This window comes from Mesoplodon bidens (assembly GCF_964165515.1).
Source record: "Mesoplodon bidens genome assembly, chromosome: 15".
In the NCBI taxonomy this organism is placed as follows: domain Eukaryota; kingdom Metazoa; phylum Chordata; class Mammalia; order Artiodactyla; family Ziphiidae; genus Mesoplodon; species Mesoplodon bidens.
The window spans coordinates 33,930,010-33,949,877 of record NC_138171.1 but is presented as its reverse complement, the minus strand read 5'-3'; the positions used below and the strand labels follow the sequence as shown (position 1 = coordinate 33,949,877).

The window sequence follows — 19,868 nt, the reverse complement described above, 5'->3', positions numbered from 1 at the left end:
CTGGACACTCCTGACATACAAGTAACAGTAAAAAGCAACAACATCCACCTACAAAACCTAACCCACACAGAGAACAGTCTGTCAGCAACTATTCATTCATACCTGGCAGGCACCCAGCACGTGGCAAGATGGGAGTTACTGAGAAGTGTACAGGTCTGCTGGAAACACTGAGAAACAACCTAAGTGTTAAACTGTACAGCACTGACTGTCCAGGCAGGAAGAGTTAAAAAAAAAAAAAAGGAGGGGAAGTTCTGTGCTCTGCAGTGTCTGGAGAAAACTACTTGTCGATGGAGCGTGAGGGGCTCCGAGGACCCGAAGCGCTACTCAAGTGTGCGTGCCCACTGACCAGCACTGAGATTAAGGTGAGATTAAGTGTTCAGAAACTTAGCAATTGGCGGTGTGGTGACATTTTTACTGTCTTTTCCAAAATCACCAGTCTGCAGTGGCTTAGAAACACAGAGACAAACAAAATGGGTCCTTCACCACCCAGAGCCTGAGAACCCGGAGCAGAGGTGAGAAGTACCCAGGCAGGATGACGCCAGAAGCCCCAGGAGCAGAGCCTGGAGACCGAGGAGCGGCCAGCGGATGACGCGGCAGAGCGGAGGCAGAGCCTTGGAAACACCGCCAAGGAGAGGGGACCAGCAAGGGGTGTGGCCACGAACTGTCCCTGTTCTACACACAGAGGGTCCAAAAGTACTCAGTCCCCAAGATGAAAAACAAAGGGCCAAAATGTTAAACTCGGTGTATTTTATAGGTAAAACTTGGTGACAATTTTCAAGTGAATACAGTACCCACCGCTGACATACCAACTATCTCTGTCAATAGAATGAGTGGAAAACTATGAAACAAAAGCCAAAAACCAACCAGCCAAACTCAAGCTTCTCTGAAACACAGCGTCTGACCGAGTTTTTGAAGCTCCCCGAAGGCCTCAACCCACCACTTCTCTGTCCCACTCACCGCACTGCTGGGCAACTGCCACCATCGTGTAGTGGCGAATCAAGCTGGCTACAAAGGGTAGGGCACTGGGCCGGAGGTCTTTAATGACAGCGGACATGAACGCCCCGGTCAGAGCCTGCTCAAACGTCTTCCGAGCTGGAGTGTCTTGAGCTTTGTAGCGATGTGATATGATGACATTGGGTATGGTCTTTTCTGTAAAGCTGGAAGAAAACAATTAAATCCATCATCACAACACTCAAGTCCTGAGCCAATGATTCCACTACAACTTACTTATCTTCAACCTGCCCACTTTCCTCTTGTGCAGAGAGGCCTGAGTGAGTTCATTTCTCTGCTTTAATTTCAGCAACATTTTGGAATCAAACATGATGAATTTCGTGATGAATGTTTATAGCCAATGGTTTAAGAGACAACAAATATGTTCTACCTAATATGAGCACAGGTAATGAATACAGAGATAAATTACAAAAGGACAGCACATTCAATATTTTTGTAATTATTTTCTATTTTAAGAAATTTGATGTTTGATGTTAGTCTTTTATAATTAAATAAGCCAAACTGTAAGAAGCATCAATGATCAAATAGAGATGAAAAAAGCTATTACTTAAAGGCAACTATATACCTTTTATATGTTGAAAAATCACACCACTAGGTACAGAATCAAATGGGGCTATGGGTCTAAATGGATAAAGGATTTACTGCCAATTATATGAGATTAACTAAAACCCAAGAAAGCAGAGTCAGGGAAGCACACATCAAACACAAGGATAAGAAATGGTCATCAATATTTTAAAAATTTTTAGTTTCTTCCAACCACGAACTGGTCCAAATAACAGAAATTTCTTTCTGTGACCAGAGTCTGCCTCTAATATTTGCCCACTCACTCTCTGGTTCTGCCCCCAAAACTAATAAAATACACAGGCCCTTCATTTCCATGTGCAGCATCTTCAAACAGAGGGAAGAGTGGTGGTCACACTCCCCACCCCACACCTGAACGTCTCCTCAGCTCTTTTCCAGATTGTAATCACGCTCTTTAAAAGGCCACTGTGTCCAACTAACCCAAACAGACATCTGAGTCCCACCATCCCCCCGGCCTGCTCTTCCACACTGTTCCTGACACCCCAGTACTTGCTCCTCTGGCTTAAGCCAAGAAAACCTGCGGTCAGCCAGAGTAAGTCACAGCCTTTCATCCACTTCCTGTGAAACATAGGGCAAAATCTAAAGTCTTCTTGGTGTTCCCCTGAGGCCCTAACTCAGCCCCATCCCACCCCACTCTCCCTCTGGCCCAGAGCACTACTTAGCCCGCAATGCATAGTAGCACTTATCACTAGCTGAAATACTATGCATTTGTTTCTGCTGTTGTCCGTCTACCCCACTAGAATATAAATTCCTTGAAGGCAAGGATGCAGTCTTACACACAAACCTTGAACAGAGCCTGGTTCTAGAAGGTACTCAATCTATGAACGCAGAGATGGAGAACAAACAGTCTTTATAAATAAGTGGGTCCTGAATATCCAAAGGGCAAAAAATAAACATGGACCCCTACTCCACTCCATTCACAAAAGTTAATTCTAGAGGATAAAGATCAAAATGCAAAGGACAGAACTACAGAGCTTTTAGAAGATAATACAAGAGTATCTTCACGATGAGGATGCAGAAGATGATTTCTTACAAATAATATAATAAAAAGCATAAAACAAAAGGAAAAATTTATCACCTTGACCACAGTAATATCATCAACTTCTGTTTACCAAAAAATTCAGCTGAAAGGCTTAGAAACAATGAGCACACCTAGCAGAGAGACCTTGGTCTGTGTCCATTTCTTCAGGAGCCCTCATTCCTTTGAAAGGGAATGGTGACTCCAGGGCTGGGGGAGAGAGGGCACGAGGTGATCCAGAAACATACTGCTGAGCTACAAAGGATGCTCAGAAACTGATGGGGACACGACACAGGAATACAGGAGCCAGCCAGGAGGGGCTCTCAGTGACTCAATCTAGACAATCTGGTCACCAAATTAATGGACTACCACCCCTTAAATAAATTAAGAATCCATGAGTCCGTACTACTCTAAACAAATATGAAAGGAGACAGAAAAAGCTCTTCCTTTGTAAAAAAAAAAAAGAGCACATGGAGGTAGAAAATCACCATTTTATATCCATACAAGAGAATATGATTCGGCAATGAAAAGAAGCAAACTACAGACAAATTTTGCATCATGGATGAGTTTCAAAAGCATTATGCTGGGACTTCCCTGGTGGCGCAGTGGTTAAGAATCCACCTGCCAATGCAGGGGACACAGGTTTAATCCCTGGGCCGGGAATATCCCACATGCCGCAGAGAAACTAAGCCCATGAGCCACAACTACTGAAGCCTGTGCGCCTAGAGCCCATGCTCTGCAACAAGAGAAGCCACTTCAATGAGAAGCCCGCACACCGCAATGAAGAGTAGCCCCAGCTCACCGCCAACTAGAGAGAAAAGCCCGCACACAGCAATGAAGACCCAACACAGCCAAAAAATTAAAAAAAATTTTTCAAAATTACATAAAAAAAAAAGGAACCATACAATATGCAGCCCTGGGTTTGGCTTCTTTCCCTTAGCCTGGTGTTGGAAATGATCTGTTCATCTTGGAACACGAGTCAGTAGTTAATTCCTTGTTACTGCTGAGATTTTGTTGTATCCACGCACCACAGATGACAGACATCTGGGCTGTTTCCAGTCTATTATGATTCTTAAGGCTAAAAGTTTCCCTCAAAATATAGCCTTAGCTATACCCCAATTACATCTGACCACATGTTGCCCTTTTCTTTGCTCTTCATTCCTGTGGGACTTCAAGCAACTATGCCACTTCACACTATTCTACATGTCTCTTAATTCTTTTTTAATTTTAAATTTTTCATCTTTCTCTCTCTCTCTGCACACATTCTGGATAATTTCTTTTGACTTATCTCTTATCTAAAGATTCTATTTCTGCTTTTTTTTCTTTAATCTGCTTGGTCAATTTTTATAAGGTTTGTAATTTCTTGGAATGTTTTCAAGTTTGTCTTTCATTTATTTTAAACACAGCAGAAGCATAGTTATAACCTAGCTGTGGAGATCCTCATATCCGCAGTCTGAGCAGATCTCTTTCTGCTGATTCTGTGGGCTCTTATTCATGCTGCCTTATTTCCTTGTGCACTTGGCTATTTCTCACTGCTCTCTCTCCAATGCTCTTTCAACAACTGAGCACCTACTACATATCTGGCATTATCTTTGACGCTGTGAAAAACGTAAAAATACAAAAGGAAAAACCTCTTCCTTGAAACCTATAACACAGAAAGATGACAAACATACATTACCACAAAAGATCATTATACAAAGGTCACAGCCTTAAGTGATATGAGCGAAATAAAAATGTCACACAAAAGGATCACTCTGGATTGGAAAAGCAAAAGATCCCCTGAACACCTATCACGTGCAGGTGCTGCAAATGTAACGGTGAGCCGAAGGGAGAGAGGACTGACCCTTGATTCCTGAAGCTTGTGCCCTAGTGGAGGAGGCAATACTAAAGGAGGATTACGACTGAGAGAAACTCTAACTCGCAAGCGCCCAAGCTTCTTCCTATTTTCTCTAAAAGGCAAGAGAAGCATTGCTGAGCAAACAACATGTCATTTTCCTGAACTGAAGGAACATACTTAAAACACTAAGAGATCTGGGAGGTCCTCACCATCCCTAATTTTCTGAAACAAGTTATGTCCCAGCACAGAGAATTAAATCATCAGCATACTTAGGGTGTGCCAGGAGCTGGTAGAGTGCGTGTTTATTGTCCTCCAGACTCATCATTGCCACCAGGAAGCACCTGATCACTTCCCACGCCTGCCTCCGGTAGTAGGGCTCCGTGTTGGCACTCTTCAGGCAGTCCAGAGCCGTTTCAATGGCCTACAGCAAAGAAACGCAAAAACTGTAGTCTGTGCTGAAATGACATGACTCTGAAAAGCTTGCACGGAAAGCACGTGCACCACCCAGAAGAACCTGAATGCATGCTTGCTCCTGAAGAGAGCACAGGGGGCCTGCAGACAGGCTAGCAGGTATTCTCCAAATGAAACCTCCAGAGAAGGTGACAGAAGTATTATGACATAAAGAGCTGCCATGGTTCAAACTGAAATGGGACGTGGAGTTCACTAATTTCATGCTTAAGTAGCCAATGAGAGATTCCAGAAATTAAGTGAGCTCAGAAGGCCTCTTGTGGTAGATTTGCTGGATTAAACTACCATTTGAGTCGTCTCAGTTCAAAACTAAAAGATGACTTTCCTAAGCTTTTACTAAATTCTCTCTTTAAAAGAGGGTTTACTTCATTTTTTCAGAAAACCTACATAGCTACATACACATTTTAGCCTTTTCATTAGGTTGACCAGGAAGGCAGGGAAGGAACAATCACACATGAAAAAACACTTGGAGTCTTTAACAGCTAAGATATTAATGTTAAAGTTACTTATATACCTAGAAATCAAAGCCCTAATCTGTGTTGAAGATTAAAGATTTATCCCGGCCCCGTGTGAGGAACCAGAGCTGACAGGGGCCCCACCCTCCAGACGCAGCCAGGTGACACAGCACAGAGGGTGACAAGGGCCCCTCACTGCATCACCCCCGGCTTGCGTGTCCGAGCTCTTCTGGGGCATCACAGAAGTGCCCTTTCTCCTGCTGCCTCTGACCTGCTCAGGGTTATGTAATAAATCATGCAAGGACAGTCTGGGAAGTATTATTTTTAAGAATCAACATAACTTACGAGCCAATTACCTGTCTCTTCCCTGCCAAAAAAGGGATTGTAAAGTATGCCAAAAGCAGAACTGTTGTCATGTAAATACGCTGACACTCGCCCTGCTGGTCATCCCCTTCCCTGCTGGTTCCTTCAGCCCTGCAGGGTGTGCCACGGCCCTCAGGATGCTACCTGCTGGGAGAAGGGCTCCGAGAGCACCACGGAGTCCCTGGGAGGGTCCAGGAGGACCATGGAAGCTTGTCTTCAAAACCTGGTTTCTTCCATGCTTTAGATGCTTTGGGGAAGAACTACTTCTACAGGGATTTTCTTGCTCTGCTTAATCTATGCAGAGGTCAAATAAAAGTCAGATGTCTTAGTTTTCATTCTAATACCAACCCTGCCACTGATGGGGCTAAAGCAAATAGAATCCTAACTTAAGGAAATGACCTAAAAGGTGGCAATGGGCTAGATTCACAGTATGTTCACTGTGGTAATTTTCAAGGTAAAGACAGAATTTTAGTTGTATTTTCTTACAGGGAAACTAGTGTTTATATGGTAAGTATTTAGATAAAGGTTTTGATGAGAAGCTAAGACTGGAAAGGGCAACACCGTTCTATGGGGTGGGGCTGGGAGAGGGGTGGACACAATTTGTGTGTTTGAGAAACTTGGGGGGAAAGGTGTGTGTGTGTGTGTAGGGGGGACAGGTGGACTGAGAGACGACAACAGGAAACGACTCCAGACTGACATTACCCGTGATGGGTACCCTTCCTCACAAATGTTCGGTAGTCTGGCTTAAAAAAAAATTACAGAAATCACTACTGTGTGTAAACTCCTTATACAGAAAGGTAAACAAGCTGAGTTCTACAATACAATGCATCAGGACAGAATAGAATGAGCCTGAGCAAAAGGAGGGCTTTGAGTGGTTCCAGGCCACAGGACGCTGTTAAGACAGGCTGTTAAGGCCTGCAAGTAGTTCAAGAATCCCAGCCAACGTCTGGCTCACTGAAATGGCTGAGTCACTCAGATACACGTGAAAGGCTTCTATAAAACCCTTTCCAAAAATGCACATTATATTAACGGCTAGATAAGTGTTCTGAAAAGACATGGTAACAATAGCTGTAACGCAGGCGGGAAGGCTGGTCATATAATAAAAAGGAGACAACACAATGTAGATTGTAATAAATACAACCTTAGCTGTGTGACACAAGACCAGGAGGGGTCAGTAAGGTGAAGGGGCGGTGCTCAGTAAGGATCAAGCAGAAGCAGCTGCGTGCTCTACAACACCTGGGGAAAGTCTGCTGATTTTTATACAAGGGCAGAGGTGTTCTAAAGGGCACACAGAGAGAAACCAAAGAGCTGTCCGCCGTGGGCTAAGGAGCCACGTCTGGATAGAGACTGGGAGAGAAGCAGGTACTCAGGAGTGACGGGAATGAGACAGGAACGGGACTAACCTGGGTTCTAAATGACACAACGTAAAACCTATTGGACATAAAAACAGACCAAGTGCAAGGGTGGGGTAGGCTGGGTGACACCTCCTGGTCCATCAGGAAGGACGGCCCTGCCCAAGGGTCCAACGTCCTCAGGGGCAACACCACCCACTGGCCTCCTGGAATGATGGAAGCTCCAACCGACCAAGCTGGGCCCCAGTAAATCTTCATCTTCTTTGAGTTAGAAATTCCCACCCCAAAAGTATATGTTCTATTTCCATGTTTTCAAATAGAAATTAAATGTCTTAAAATGAAACTTACAGTATCTTTAAGAAACTCTCAGAGACTCCAAAATTTACCTTCTCCATCGGGAGCTGAAGAGATGCTTTACAGTCAGAAAACTCCACTGTGATACTGGGGCCTTGAACTTCAGTCACGACGTAGTGCAGCTTCTGGGACTCCTTCAACATCTTCCTGTTACTGCCACCAAATTTACCAAGGACACGATAGGCCACGTGCGAAATGCTGTCTGCAGGGTTGCGTAAAGTGCGCCACAAAGCCTGAAAGTCATGCGCTTTCATTAACCCTCTGAGGCGATGCCGTCCCACGGTCCCCCAATCCCAACTCAAAAGTTACGAAAGACTTTTCGGCAAAAACTCCTCCTCCCACCTCCATCCCCCAAACACACAGTTCCCTTCTGGAAACCAACGATGTTAGTCAGGTGTGTCCTTCCAGAGAAATCGTATGACTTTACAGAAAATGCACATATAAATATAAATGTTCTTCCACGCTTCTGCAGTACAAATGGTAGCATGTCATAAACAGTGCAGAGCTCAAAGGCAAGAAAACTGAACCACACATTGTTTGGGCAGATATACAAAATGGGATGGGGGAGCAGAGAGGAAAACACAATTTGCTGGCACAGTTCTTGACCTTGGGTTAGATGGTGCCTTCTCAGGTTTTTACTTCTATTATTAGGCTTTATAACTTACAAACATGACACATAAACTACCTTTTACATTTCAAATCTGATATTACAAAGGAGAGTGAAGAGGGAAAACAGTGATCATAAAGGGACCTGCATTACGGGAAAAATGAGTTACTGTGTACCTTGTACTCACAATTAGTATAAGGAACAGAGACATACTCAATTGTTCCACAACACTCTCAGTTTTCCCACACCTTTTCACCTAAATTATCATAAGCCCTGATAATCACCATAGCTCACTATTTAAACCTATTTTCTTAGACCACCTTCTGTAACAATGCCAGGTATTAGTGTCCAATGACAGTCAACATAAAATCTTAGAACTCTTCTTAAGAGCAAAATTCCAATTTCTCTTACATTCCTGGAGGTCCAAAGAGGCTTCCCTTCATGACTGTCGAGAGATGTAGTCTAAGACTCCTTACCCTCCACCTGGCCCACCCAAAGCTCAGGTATCCTCAGGAGAGGGGTCTTCTGCTCACCTCACCAGGAGGGGGCGGCACTGGGAACGGGAGGGTCCAATCTCCCAGCACTCGCACAGGTTCGGAGCAGGTTGACGGTACTCTGCCAGTTGTCCAGCAGGTAGGGTAACTGTGCCTCCAAAAGCAAGAAGCAGCCCTGACCCAATTCTCCCTGGGGCTGTCTGCCCCATAGAAGGGCAAGAGGCCCACGAACCCATCCTTGCCTCCTCTTCCCACAGGGAGCTCACCCAGGCTTGGGTTGGGCCCACGGTCTGCCTTCCAGAACCAACGGTCCTGTTCTCCGCTCAGGCTCGAGAGTCAAGCCTCCAAATGACTGGACTTGGACTTGGAGGCTCCAACCCAACCTCTAGGCCATGCTCTCCTGCCTGATGGAGCCCAAGATGTAAATTTCAGGACTGGCAGGCGAGCCCTGGTTGCACCCTCCAACCTACTGTCCAGAGACTCCTGTACTTGAGTTACTGCCCGTCACAGAAAGCTGGCATTCGGACTACCTACTTGGGGCCAAATACTCTACAGCAAAGGGACAGGTGAGTGAGCAACAGGCAGCCTGAATCTCGAACAATTACCAACCACGTTACAAATCATTACCATCAGCAAAACATGAAGGAATAACCTGATATTTGACACTGAGCTCTAATGACCACAAAACATAAAATGGTTTCAAAACCACCTCCTTCCTTATCTGCTCTGTTTCCTTTGGGGGTGGCCAGACAGCTCCACTTCCTTTACAAGTTTGCATCTCTACTGTGTAACTTGACATCTCTCCTGGATAAAGAGAGGATCTCCCTGGAAGAAACAGCAGCCATTTAACACCTGCCTTCCCAAGTCATCAACTTCACGAGAACGTGACACTGTGAAAGCCCTCTGAAAGGGGAGCAATACTGCCAAACAAATATTCACTCAATACCTGCAATATTTCTTTACATCGTTTCATAAGCCAGAAGACTCACACAGCAAGTTGGAGGCTACACCAGTAGCAAACCAGAGAGCAGGGAGCCCACCACTCCGCACAGCGAGCTCAACAGTGGCCAGTCACTTCTGAAACTGACAGCCTAAAATCCTCAGTGAGAACTAGATACGTAAGTCCTGGCGCCCTCTGCTGGCGGCACGGAAACGCAGACTTACCTGCATGAGCTCTGCACGCACCGGCTGGATATGGTCATAGAGGAAGTCGGGCTGCAGGTTGTCCACACACAACTCCAGAGTCCTCAGGCCTTGGCTGACCAATGTCTGCGACCCGTTGAGAGCCGACACCAAGGGGTCCATCAACATGGGCAGATAGGGCAGGAGCGAGCTCAGCCGCACGGGCACCGTGAGACACAGCTCCACGAAGAGGTCTTTCATGTGCTGCTTGTGCAGGCCACTCTGCAGCATGTTCAGCCCTAGATACAGGGTGTGAGGCCGTCAGGGGGAAGTGACTTCCCAGACACGTGCCCAAGTTAACTGTACAGAATAAGTGACCCGCCTTTTCACATAAACATCAACCTGATAATAGGAAGGCTTTTTAAGCCTTATAATTTCTGTATTAACTAAATCTATTCTGTAACTGTACCCTGTGACCTCTTCCGTCTACCTTATTCATGGTGACAACAGCAGGCTGCATAGTTTCAGTTACAATTAATATTATTTAATGTTGTTAAATTAATTTAATATTAAGGACTAATAAATATTATACATCAAACTTTTAAAAATCATGTCATGCTATGAATAAGCCCAATCTAAAGAAACAGACTCCAATATGACGTGTCCATATCAAGCTTGATGTTTATAACCTTACGTGTTTTTTCAGATTTCCAGTAAACCACAGTGATGTCTATGCTCTAAAACAAACATTAAAAAAAAATCCACTTTCGGTTTTTATAAATGGGAGGAGCTTCCTGCTCATAAACACAACCCCCCAACTTTTCACGAGGGTAACCAAGTATTTACTGAGCCCCCTCCTAAAACATGTCAGATCAGGACCTGCCCACAGAACCTTTGAGACAAGTGGAAAGAGAAAAGCAAGTAACAGTGGCCGCAAACAAGGCACGTCCCAGGCAGCTGAAGCTGAAGAAAGAGGAGCTATCAGGGAAGGCCAAGGCATCACACAGCAGCCACATCAGATTCAGAATCCAAAGGAGAAGGTGGATGAGGAGAGGGCACGGCTCAGTTCCCAAGGAGGGGATGCACTTGAACAAAACCAGGTGGGGAGAAGTAAGGCTGGGAAGAGCACAGGAGAGAAAATCAGACTGATCAGAGCCGAGGGTGCAGGCTGGGGAAGACTGGGGACGGGGTCAAACACGGACGACAGAGCCTGACTATGGGCCTCCTTAAGCACCTGGCCTGGGGGACGTAGGGCCATGTTACATTCATCATTTTCAAGGATTTCCCAGTTGCGAAGATTCAATACCTTGCCAAGCGCTCACCCTTACAAAAAAAAAAAAAAAAAAAAAATTCCTAGGATAGTGTTTCTAGTCAGTTCATACCTGTAAACATTCACTGGACCCAATATCCCTTTTAGTTATATATACCTTGAAAGCATTCCTAACACACTGGAATAAAAGAATTCTGTTTATGCAAGTTAGCAACTAGGTAAAAATATAAACATATTTTAACGTATTTTATATAAAGCTTATATCAGCTTTGTAACTTGTTTTTTTCCCTTCTTGTTCTGATTCTCTTTCAATCTAGGGATCCCTGATCTTACTAAACCATTTTCTAGAACTGCTTACCAAACGCTACAAAAATGTAACAAAGTCCTAACCGGGGTAACTAAGACCTTGCAACTCCCATTCAACTCTGAGCAGGGAGAAGAACCCATCCCTTTAAAGATCCACTGCCTTTAAAGAGAGCAGGACACAGGGATGGACACACACATACACACACTGCAGGGGACATGTACATACATCCCCTCACCATGACCTTCGCCAGGTGCAGAGCAGGAACCCCAGCAACCAAGGGAAGCAAGACCCATGCACGCGCACAAGACTAAAAGGCAACCAACATCACTGCGCTGACCTTGCAGTAGGTTTGGAAGGAGAGGCAAAAATTCCTGATACAGGAGATCATGGCTACCTCCCCCGATGGAGCGGAACAAGGCTCTAAGCAGCAGGAAATAGTTATAGGGTTCTTTGGCAGTCTGGGCGAGCTCCATTGAGCTGTTCACAATCTTGTGCAGGTGAGGCTGCAGGATGGAGAAAAGGCAGGTTAACAAGCTCTAAATGAGGAGGGTTCACTGCAAAAAGATAGGAATGGAAGTTAATTTTGATGAATTTATTCCAAAAGGAAAAACAAAACAAAAATTTTCCAACTTTTATTTGACTCAAATTAATTTCTCTTAAAACATATGTACGCTTCCACCAGTTTGGCTGTGAAAGGAGCATTTACTAGGTTCCTATCTTACTATGTAGGTACATGATGCTGAGCAGACACTTTGCAACAGGAACTGGAGGGCCTGTGAGCTCTACTGTTCTTGTGAACAGTCCTTCATGAGACCAAATAATCAAACAAGATGAGGGACTTCCCTGGTGGCACAGTGGTTAAGAATCCGCCTACCAATGCAGGGGACACGGGTTCAATCCCTGGTCCAGGAAGATCCCACATGTTACAGAGCAACTAAGCCCGTGAGCCACAACTACTGAGCCTGAGCTCTAGAGCCCACGAGCCACAACTACTCAGCCCGTGTGCCACAACTGCTGAAGCCCATGTACCACAACAAGAGAAGCCACCACAATGAGAAGCCCGCGCTCCACAACGAAGACGAGCCCCCACTCGCCGCAACTAGAGTAAGCCCGCACGTGGCAATGAAGACCCAATGCAGGGGGCTTCCCTGGTGGCGCAGTGGTTGAGAGTCCGCCTGCAGATGCAGGGGACACGGGTTCATGCCCCGGTCCGGGAGGATCCCACATGCCGCGGAACGGCTGGGCCTATGAGCCATGGCCGCTGGGCCTGCACGTCCGGAGCCTGTGCTCTGCAACGGGAGAGGCCAGAGCAGTGAGAGGCCCGCGTACCGGAAAAAAAAAAAAAAAAAAAAGACCCAATGCAGCCAAAAAGAAATAAATAAATAAATTTATAAAATAAAATAAACTTAAGAAAATCAAACAAAATGAAAGAAGCCTGTTCCTTAACTACCAGAATGCAAAATGCAACCTAAAGGAACTGAAACTTCACTACCAAATACCATACATGCAAAGTTTGGAAGAACCTCAAAAGACATTTGAGATGGTAACGTTTTAGAAGACTTAATTGAAAAATGTGTTCATGAGCATTTTATTAGCTTATAGTAAGTTTAATCAACATTTTAAGACAGATTAGTTTTTTATCTTGTACTTCAAATCCTAGTTTTGACATGTGACAGGTTAAGTTTGATGTGAATTTTTTTGCAGGTGTATTTAAAGTGAACTGTGAACTATAAACTACCTGTATAGTCAGTGATACTGTATATGGCAAGATATATTTCTTTTATGGATAAATCATATATATTAGTCTCATGACAAAACGTTCTATGAAATTATTCTTTGAACATCTTTCTTGAACAACATTCCAAAACCCCATCATTAGACTTGTCTAATCTATTAGGTTTTATTCTCTTTTTTGTTGGTTGTTGTTCTACACAGTTGTCCCAGATATCGGCAAAAATGGAATTATTTGAAGATACCAAATTATGTGGACAAAGACTATTAAATATTTTATATCTTTCTAAAAATTTGAATATTTTCTTTTTATACTAACACAAAAGTAACGTCAAGGTTGTTGACAGCTGATGACTATATAACTGAAAAAATGGAGGAAACTGTCACATAAAAGCACAAATTACTGGTGCTTTATATCACCACCTATATATTTACTTCAGAAAAAAATGGATCTTTTCCCCTATGGGAAAACATCTCTCTTCAGACAGAACTGATGATAATATTCAACCTTCTACAGAAATTAAGTGGAAGAGAATTTTGATAAGGTTTTTGTTCCATCTGCTGCCTTTAGTGGATGATGTAACCATGCATTGGTTTCTGCCATTTGCTAGAATCAAATAACTGATGAGATAAAATTATACGTATAGGATTAGTCATCTATAAAAATGTGTTATGAGACACATCCCTCCCAGATGGTCTTAATAAAGGACACAAATTGGCTAGAGCTCTTGATTCAGAGGGGAAAAATGAACAAATAGTCCTGAAATGGGATGTTTATGTGCTGCCACAGAAAATATGAACACAGAAGAGATGTGCTGTGGAAGATGGGTATGTGATGAGAACTGTTACACAGCCAACCATTTCCCATTGGATCTGAGAGGTAAGATGTTTTTTCCTCCTATATTCTTTTGCGTCACTCAATTTAAAAAAAAAAAAAAAAAGCACAGTGTGCTCCTACACTACTTGTGTGGTCCACACAAGAAATGAATTTAAAAAAGAAAATCAGGGTGCCAAGACTAATGACAACCCCTGCCTACCACGAGAGCTCTGAAGTGTTCATTTTGGATTAGGAGACAAATAGATTAAGCTCTGCTTTAGAAACACATAAAATGTTTTCTACACTTGGCCCTGATTTGTTATAAACATTTATTAATTCAATATTACAATATTTATAAATATAAAGAACAACTCCAGTTTCTGTTCAAAATGAAGAAAATTAAAAAGCAAGAACAAAAAAACCCAAACACAATGCATAGCTTGGATCTGAGTTTACCTTCAGCATTTGTTCGTTTTCAGCTGCGAAGAGGGAGACGGAGCCAAAGACCAACTTGAACAGCTTGAGGTACAGGTTGGAGAGCTCCACATTGGAGCCCATTTCTGGCAGGCGGTCCAGGAGATATTCCACCAGAATTGTAGCAAACAGAGCAGAGGTAGTAGGATTTGCCAAGAAGGAATTGGCAACAATCTGTCAAAACAAGAAACACATGTGACAAAAATCATTACTTCCAAAAAAAAATCCCACAACGACTCAGAGGCAAAAAATATACAAATCAATTTTCATTGCAAAGTAAAGGAGCTGTTACAGTGGAGGATTACTGGACTGAATGTCAATATTATGACATAGTATGAGTGTGTTTCATGTTTGGTAATTGCAATCACTGTTGCCTTTGTTGTGGTCATCCATTTACAATGCTTGGTGTCAGTTTATTCATCCCCTGTAAAAATAAAATACAGTGTGTGTGTGTGAGTTGTGAAAAAAAAAAGAAAAGAAAACTACCGTATGGCAATTGTATCAGTTACCTATTACTTTGTAACAAATTACCCCAAAGTGCAATGGCTTAAAACAACACACATTATTCCACAGTTAAAAAAAAAAAAAAAAATCATTACCTCCCCAAAGCAGATTCAAGAAAAAATAATGAACTTTCCAAAATTACAAAATCAAATCTGTATCAGACACTTCAAGAAATGAATTATCCACCAAAAGAAAAAAACAAAACCGATTTGAGCACTGAGTGGAGTTCACTTAAGTACTTAATCTGTCATTTTATCATCACCATCTAGGACCAAGAGCCTACATCTAACACGTATTTAATTTCTACTATGAAAGGAAGTGGTCCAAAGCATCTTAAACTTTTGAAAATTTTTTTTTTACTACAGCCTAATAGTTCTCTAAATTTTGCTCTACGGCACTATCCTTGGGCACATCACTTAGAAAATAAAAGGAATACCAAGTATTTGACACATGTTGAAAGAACATAAGAAAAGAGTGTCATACCTGAAGAGCATAATTTTTTGAGATTCTTTCCACCATATAAGGGACTGTAGTCTGAAAGATTTCTTTAAACGTTAATGGGTTCATCATCGTGAAGACGCCGGCAAAGTGCTCCAATACCTCCTTCTCTTCCTTCATTCTAACAGTTTGGCAGTTTGCTACTCGAATGTATGTCTGTCCATTTCCTGCTATCTGGACCTAGCACAGGAAAAAAAAACACACGGGAATTAAAACTGAATATCTCTGAATATATTCCAATACACAATCAGATCAACTGCATACTTAAAACAGAGTATTTGAATTAGATAACAAATCTCCGCCAACTCCCCCCTCCCAAATCTTTTTAAAATTCTCTATTCTCACCCTAAATTTGCAAAAAAAAAAAAAAAAAAAAAAAAGACCTCACAAAACAAAAACCTTCGTTAGGTGTTTAAAACAGTAAGAAATTTAGTAAAATTAAGTATCGTTTCTATTGCATTCCCTTTACACCATCTGCCCCTCAAAATACACTGACACTTACAGGAATTCTCACCATAAATGCAACCCTATGCTACAGAACAAAAGCAAACCTCAGTATATGAATACTCTAGACCATCCAAATAGTAATAGATTTCTGAGACCCCTTCCATCACTAGCACCTCTAATTCTAAGAGGCATTTTCCACACTCAGGAGCCTGGTTTGAGGGCACTCACTGCCTTACCTGATAAATATCTAAAGCCTGCATTGCATATTTCACAAGTTTTATGTAAATCTGAGTCTCTTTGGGCTGCAACTGCTTGTTGGGAATGAACTGAGCTTCTGGAAAAGAGATAGCACAATAAGTTAATGTGAATAAAACCCACTCTATGAAAAACATCATTTGTCAAAATGATTCAAGAGCACAATTACCACCAGGTGCTTTGCATGACGTTATGCCCCACGTGATTGTCTTGACACCACAGACCAAGGTTTTTACCAAACTCCGGCAATCCGTGACTTGGAACGTCTGCTTGTCTTCCTTGTCCTTTTCTCCTTGCTTCTCAAAGGGAGGCACGGGGGCTGGAGTCACAGGGGTGGCAGGGGTGGGGGGTGGGGGTGGGGGCGGGGCTGGGGCGGGAACTGGGGCTGGGGAAGGGGCAGGGCCGGGAGCTGCGGGGGCCGCGGGCACCCCCGGCAGAGCTGCTTCCACGGCTCCGAGTTCCGACTGAGGCTTGCACTTCTTAAAAATGGCAGAGAGCTGGTACCTCGCAATGGTGTGGAATTTGAGAACAAAAACCTGTCAGGAAGAGAAAGTGGAAGGGAGACAAAAATCATTCCTCTTCAATAGGCCAACAACCCTTCCAGAAGACAGAAAAAAACTCTCTCTGAAACCACCTACTGAAGTTGGTGCTTTTCTCCCACAGGTACTACAGCAAGTGTCACCATCTCCACTTCACCCATGGAGAAGCAGCTCAGGAGAGCTGGGTGACTGGCCTGATGAGCAGGGCCTGGATGCAACCGGGGACTGCTCCGGGATCCACACTATCTACCCCTGACCCAGGCACCCTGGGTATCTCTCCAGAGAAGTTCACAGATAACGTAGCACTTGGCTAGGCGGTGTCCCAGAAAACACCTCTCCCGATTGCTCGCCAGGAACTATGCTAAGAGCTCACGCGCTGCCTTACTCATCTCAAACAACCCTAGGAAGCAGACACTGTGACTGTCCCTGGTTAGAAGACACGCAGACCAGCAGAGGGTCAAGCATCTCGCCCAAGGATCCTTGGCTAGTTGATGGGATAGTGGGGATTTGAACCCAGGTGGTCTAAACACCCAGGACCAAGCCGGCAACTGGGTGGCCCGTGAACTGCCAGCAAAGCGCTCCTGCGAGCGGAGCGCCGCGCGGTGAAGACGCGGAGGGAGCCGGCACCTCCAGCATCCGCATCAGCACGTCCCGCCCGTTGCCGCTCTCCTGCTCGCTCTTGGCACGGATGCAGTCCACCAGGTTGAGCAGCAGCTTGCAGGACATGGTCTGGATGCTGCTGGGCAGGGACTCATCATCTATGTTCTTGGCGAAGAGCTGGACGGCGAGGGACAGGTCACTGAGGGGCAGGTGCTGACGGACGTGGTGCACCAGGTCGGCCAGCGTGCTGTAGGCGAGGGGCCTGCGGGCAGAGACCTCCGCTAGTTCGCATCTCAGCGGCCCCACCCGCCTCGGCTGTGGGCCGCCACCTCCACCACTACCTGCGCCCCAGGAACACCCCCAGTGGGACGGCTCGTCTGGGGCACGCTTTATAGGGTCCCAGTTTCCCCCTTGTTACTTCCTCCCAGCTATGTGATTAGAAGGCTCAAGCCTTGTCTTTTTGCTTAAATCTTTACTTTCTAAATTAAAAAGGTTAACTTTGTGCGCATCGTGTTTATACCAGCACGTCTAGTTAACCTGAGCAGAAGTAACCACCAGCTTGATCACGCACTGAACGGGTTCTGCTGCTCAAAGCTGAATAGCCTCTGTCAAATAACACCTTATATACCATATAGTTTATCGAGCCGCAACAGTAGTGTTCAGGCCACCCAGCACTTTCACTCACTGAACGTCTGGACACCTGCCATGTGCCAGACACTGGGCCCAGCACCAGGGATGCCAGTGACCCCAGCAAATAGAGCTCCTGTCCTCAGGAAGCTTATTTCCAGGGCGGAGGGGAACACACGAGTAAAGAAATCAACTGTGCAAGTTGCTAAGTGCTGCAGGAGATGTGAAAAGGCACCAGGAGAAAAACTGGTGGGGGCCAGAGAAAGCCCCTCCGAGGTGACATCGGCTCTGTGACCTCAGCCAGGGACACTTCCATCTGGAGGAAACAGGCAGGTCAAGGCCCTGAGTGGGAGCTGCCTGGGGGAGCCAAGGGGCTGCAGAGGCCCGCGTGGCCGCAGCAGGTCAAGCAGAGAGAGCAGAGTCAAACCCCATGGGGGCCGCATGCCATGGTCAAGAGTCTGGGTTTTGTCTAAGGGCGACCGACAGAAAACACTGGAGGGTTTCAATCTAACATCCATTCAGGCGGGTTCAACCCCAAGTTATAAAGAATGTCTTACTCGATATTTTACAACAGTGTTTTATATAGAAAACACAGTGAACAGTCTACACCATTTTCAGAATATTCTGCATATTTTTCATACGATCAATCACACCTCCCTTGTTAGAACCAAAAAATGACTAATGTTGATCCATTTTGCATTGTGAAAGATGATTAAATGTTAATTCTCTCCTTTAGAAATAATAAGCATGATCACAACTATATTTATTTTATAAAATGCATAAGAAATAAAGACTAGGAGGAAACAGTTCAAAATATTAGCCACGTTAGTTGATCTCCCTATGGAGAACCAAAAAGTTTTCTCTCCTTTCTTCTTAGTAGGTTATCAAATACTCTTTTTTTAATAAAAAGGTGCATTTACTACTTAGAAAGCAAAACAACTAACACTAGTCAGATAGTTCTACCTACAATTTAAATCAAGACAACTACTCTGATTAAGCCAAGGCACAAGAAGCAACCTAAGGCGTTTCCGAAACTTTCCGCAATTCTAAATCCAATGGGAGAGGAAAGGCCCAACAGTCCACGCTCATTGAAATGCTAACGACGTGTCAGGATCCACGGTCCCTGGCACTGAATAGACCAGATATCACGGGTTCAACATCATACCTGAGAGTCTCTCGAGCAGTATATCCTGAGCCAATTAGTATGGATTCATCAAACAGCTTGTCCATGCAAGGAATGAACTCTGGAACACAAACATCCATTGCATACATCACCAACCAAACCAGGTGTGCGTAAATCACTTAACAGTACTTTCACAGGAGCCAGCCTATACCAACGAGCAATCCACGTGTCGGGCAGTGTGGGGAGCAGGAAGGCAGCACACGAGCTACTTTAGTCTAAGACGCTGGCTGTACTGGGGCACACTAGCCACATGTCACAGAGACGCGGTCGGGATCACATTCAGTGTCAGAGAATAAACTAAGAAACTGTAGGCCTCGTATCCTTGGAGGGGAACTCGCTCCCAGTGCTTCCCGGGTGGTGCTGTCCATTGTCCTTAAAAGCTGGCATGATCCACCCAAGGGGACAGTATTCCCTAAAGGCTCCTTTATCCACTGCCCTGAAGTCGCCCTTCTTCGAGACTGTAAGGTTAGTCATTATGGAGGAATAAGGATACTTCTCTATAGGAATTACAAAGGCCTAGGACATCCTAGTGTTCTCACAGGCATGGGTCCCAAGTTAGGGGTCCTGACTCTTGGGATGAGACTGACTAGAGACTCTGTCCCTCTAATCCCCCAGGCAGAGCCACCACCAAACCTCCCCCCACTCCTCCCACGGGGTGGAACAGCTGGTCCCCACTCAGGGACAACCGGCGTTTCTGAGGATGCGCACACAGGGTGGCAAACGGTAGAGCAAATAGTACATTCTTTGCCAGCAAATAGCTTCTGAGGATCAAAGAAAAAAAAGACACATGCACACTGGAGAGATGCCTCCTACGGCCAGGCAGCACAGGAAGAAATACGAGAGAAGCCACAAGTAGTCCCTGAGGTCGGAGGAGGGACATTCCCCGCTGCCCACGGCGAGGTGGCCAGGAGGAAGGAGGCACAGAGGAAAGATGCAGAGGGCTGAGACCCCAC

At 44.7% G+C, this 19,868-nt stretch overlaps 1 protein-coding gene across 11 annotated transcripts in view; it reads right to left on the bottom strand.

Annotated features, from left to right (window-relative positions):
• The window catches only part of TRRAP (transformation/transcription domain associated protein), a 111,993-nt gene that overhangs the window by 73,489 nt on the left and 18,636 nt on the right, over window positions 1–19,868 (bottom strand). For all 11 annotated transcript variants that reach the window (XM_081255916.1, XM_081255906.1, XM_081255913.1 and 8 more), the window contains 11 exons: window positions 18,898–18,976; window positions 17,133–17,367; window positions 16,136–16,502; window positions 15,948–16,045; window positions 15,250–15,444; window positions 14,245–14,436; window positions 11,578–11,743; window positions 9,706–9,962; window positions 7,473–7,673; window positions 4,718–4,869; window positions 958–1,157 (listed from right to left, as the gene is read on the bottom strand). In XM_081255916.1, the coding sequence (XP_081112042.1) occupies window positions 958–1,157; window positions 4,718–4,869; window positions 7,473–7,673; window positions 9,706–9,962; window positions 11,578–11,743; window positions 14,245–14,436; window positions 15,250–15,444; window positions 15,948–16,045; window positions 16,136–16,502; window positions 17,133–17,367; window positions 18,898–18,976 (2,142 nt within the window). The remainder of the gene's footprint in view (window positions 1–957; window positions 1,158–4,717; window positions 4,870–7,472; window positions 7,674–9,705; window positions 9,963–11,577; window positions 11,744–14,244; window positions 14,437–15,249; window positions 15,445–15,947; window positions 16,046–16,135; window positions 16,503–17,132; window positions 17,368–18,897; window positions 18,977–19,868) is intronic.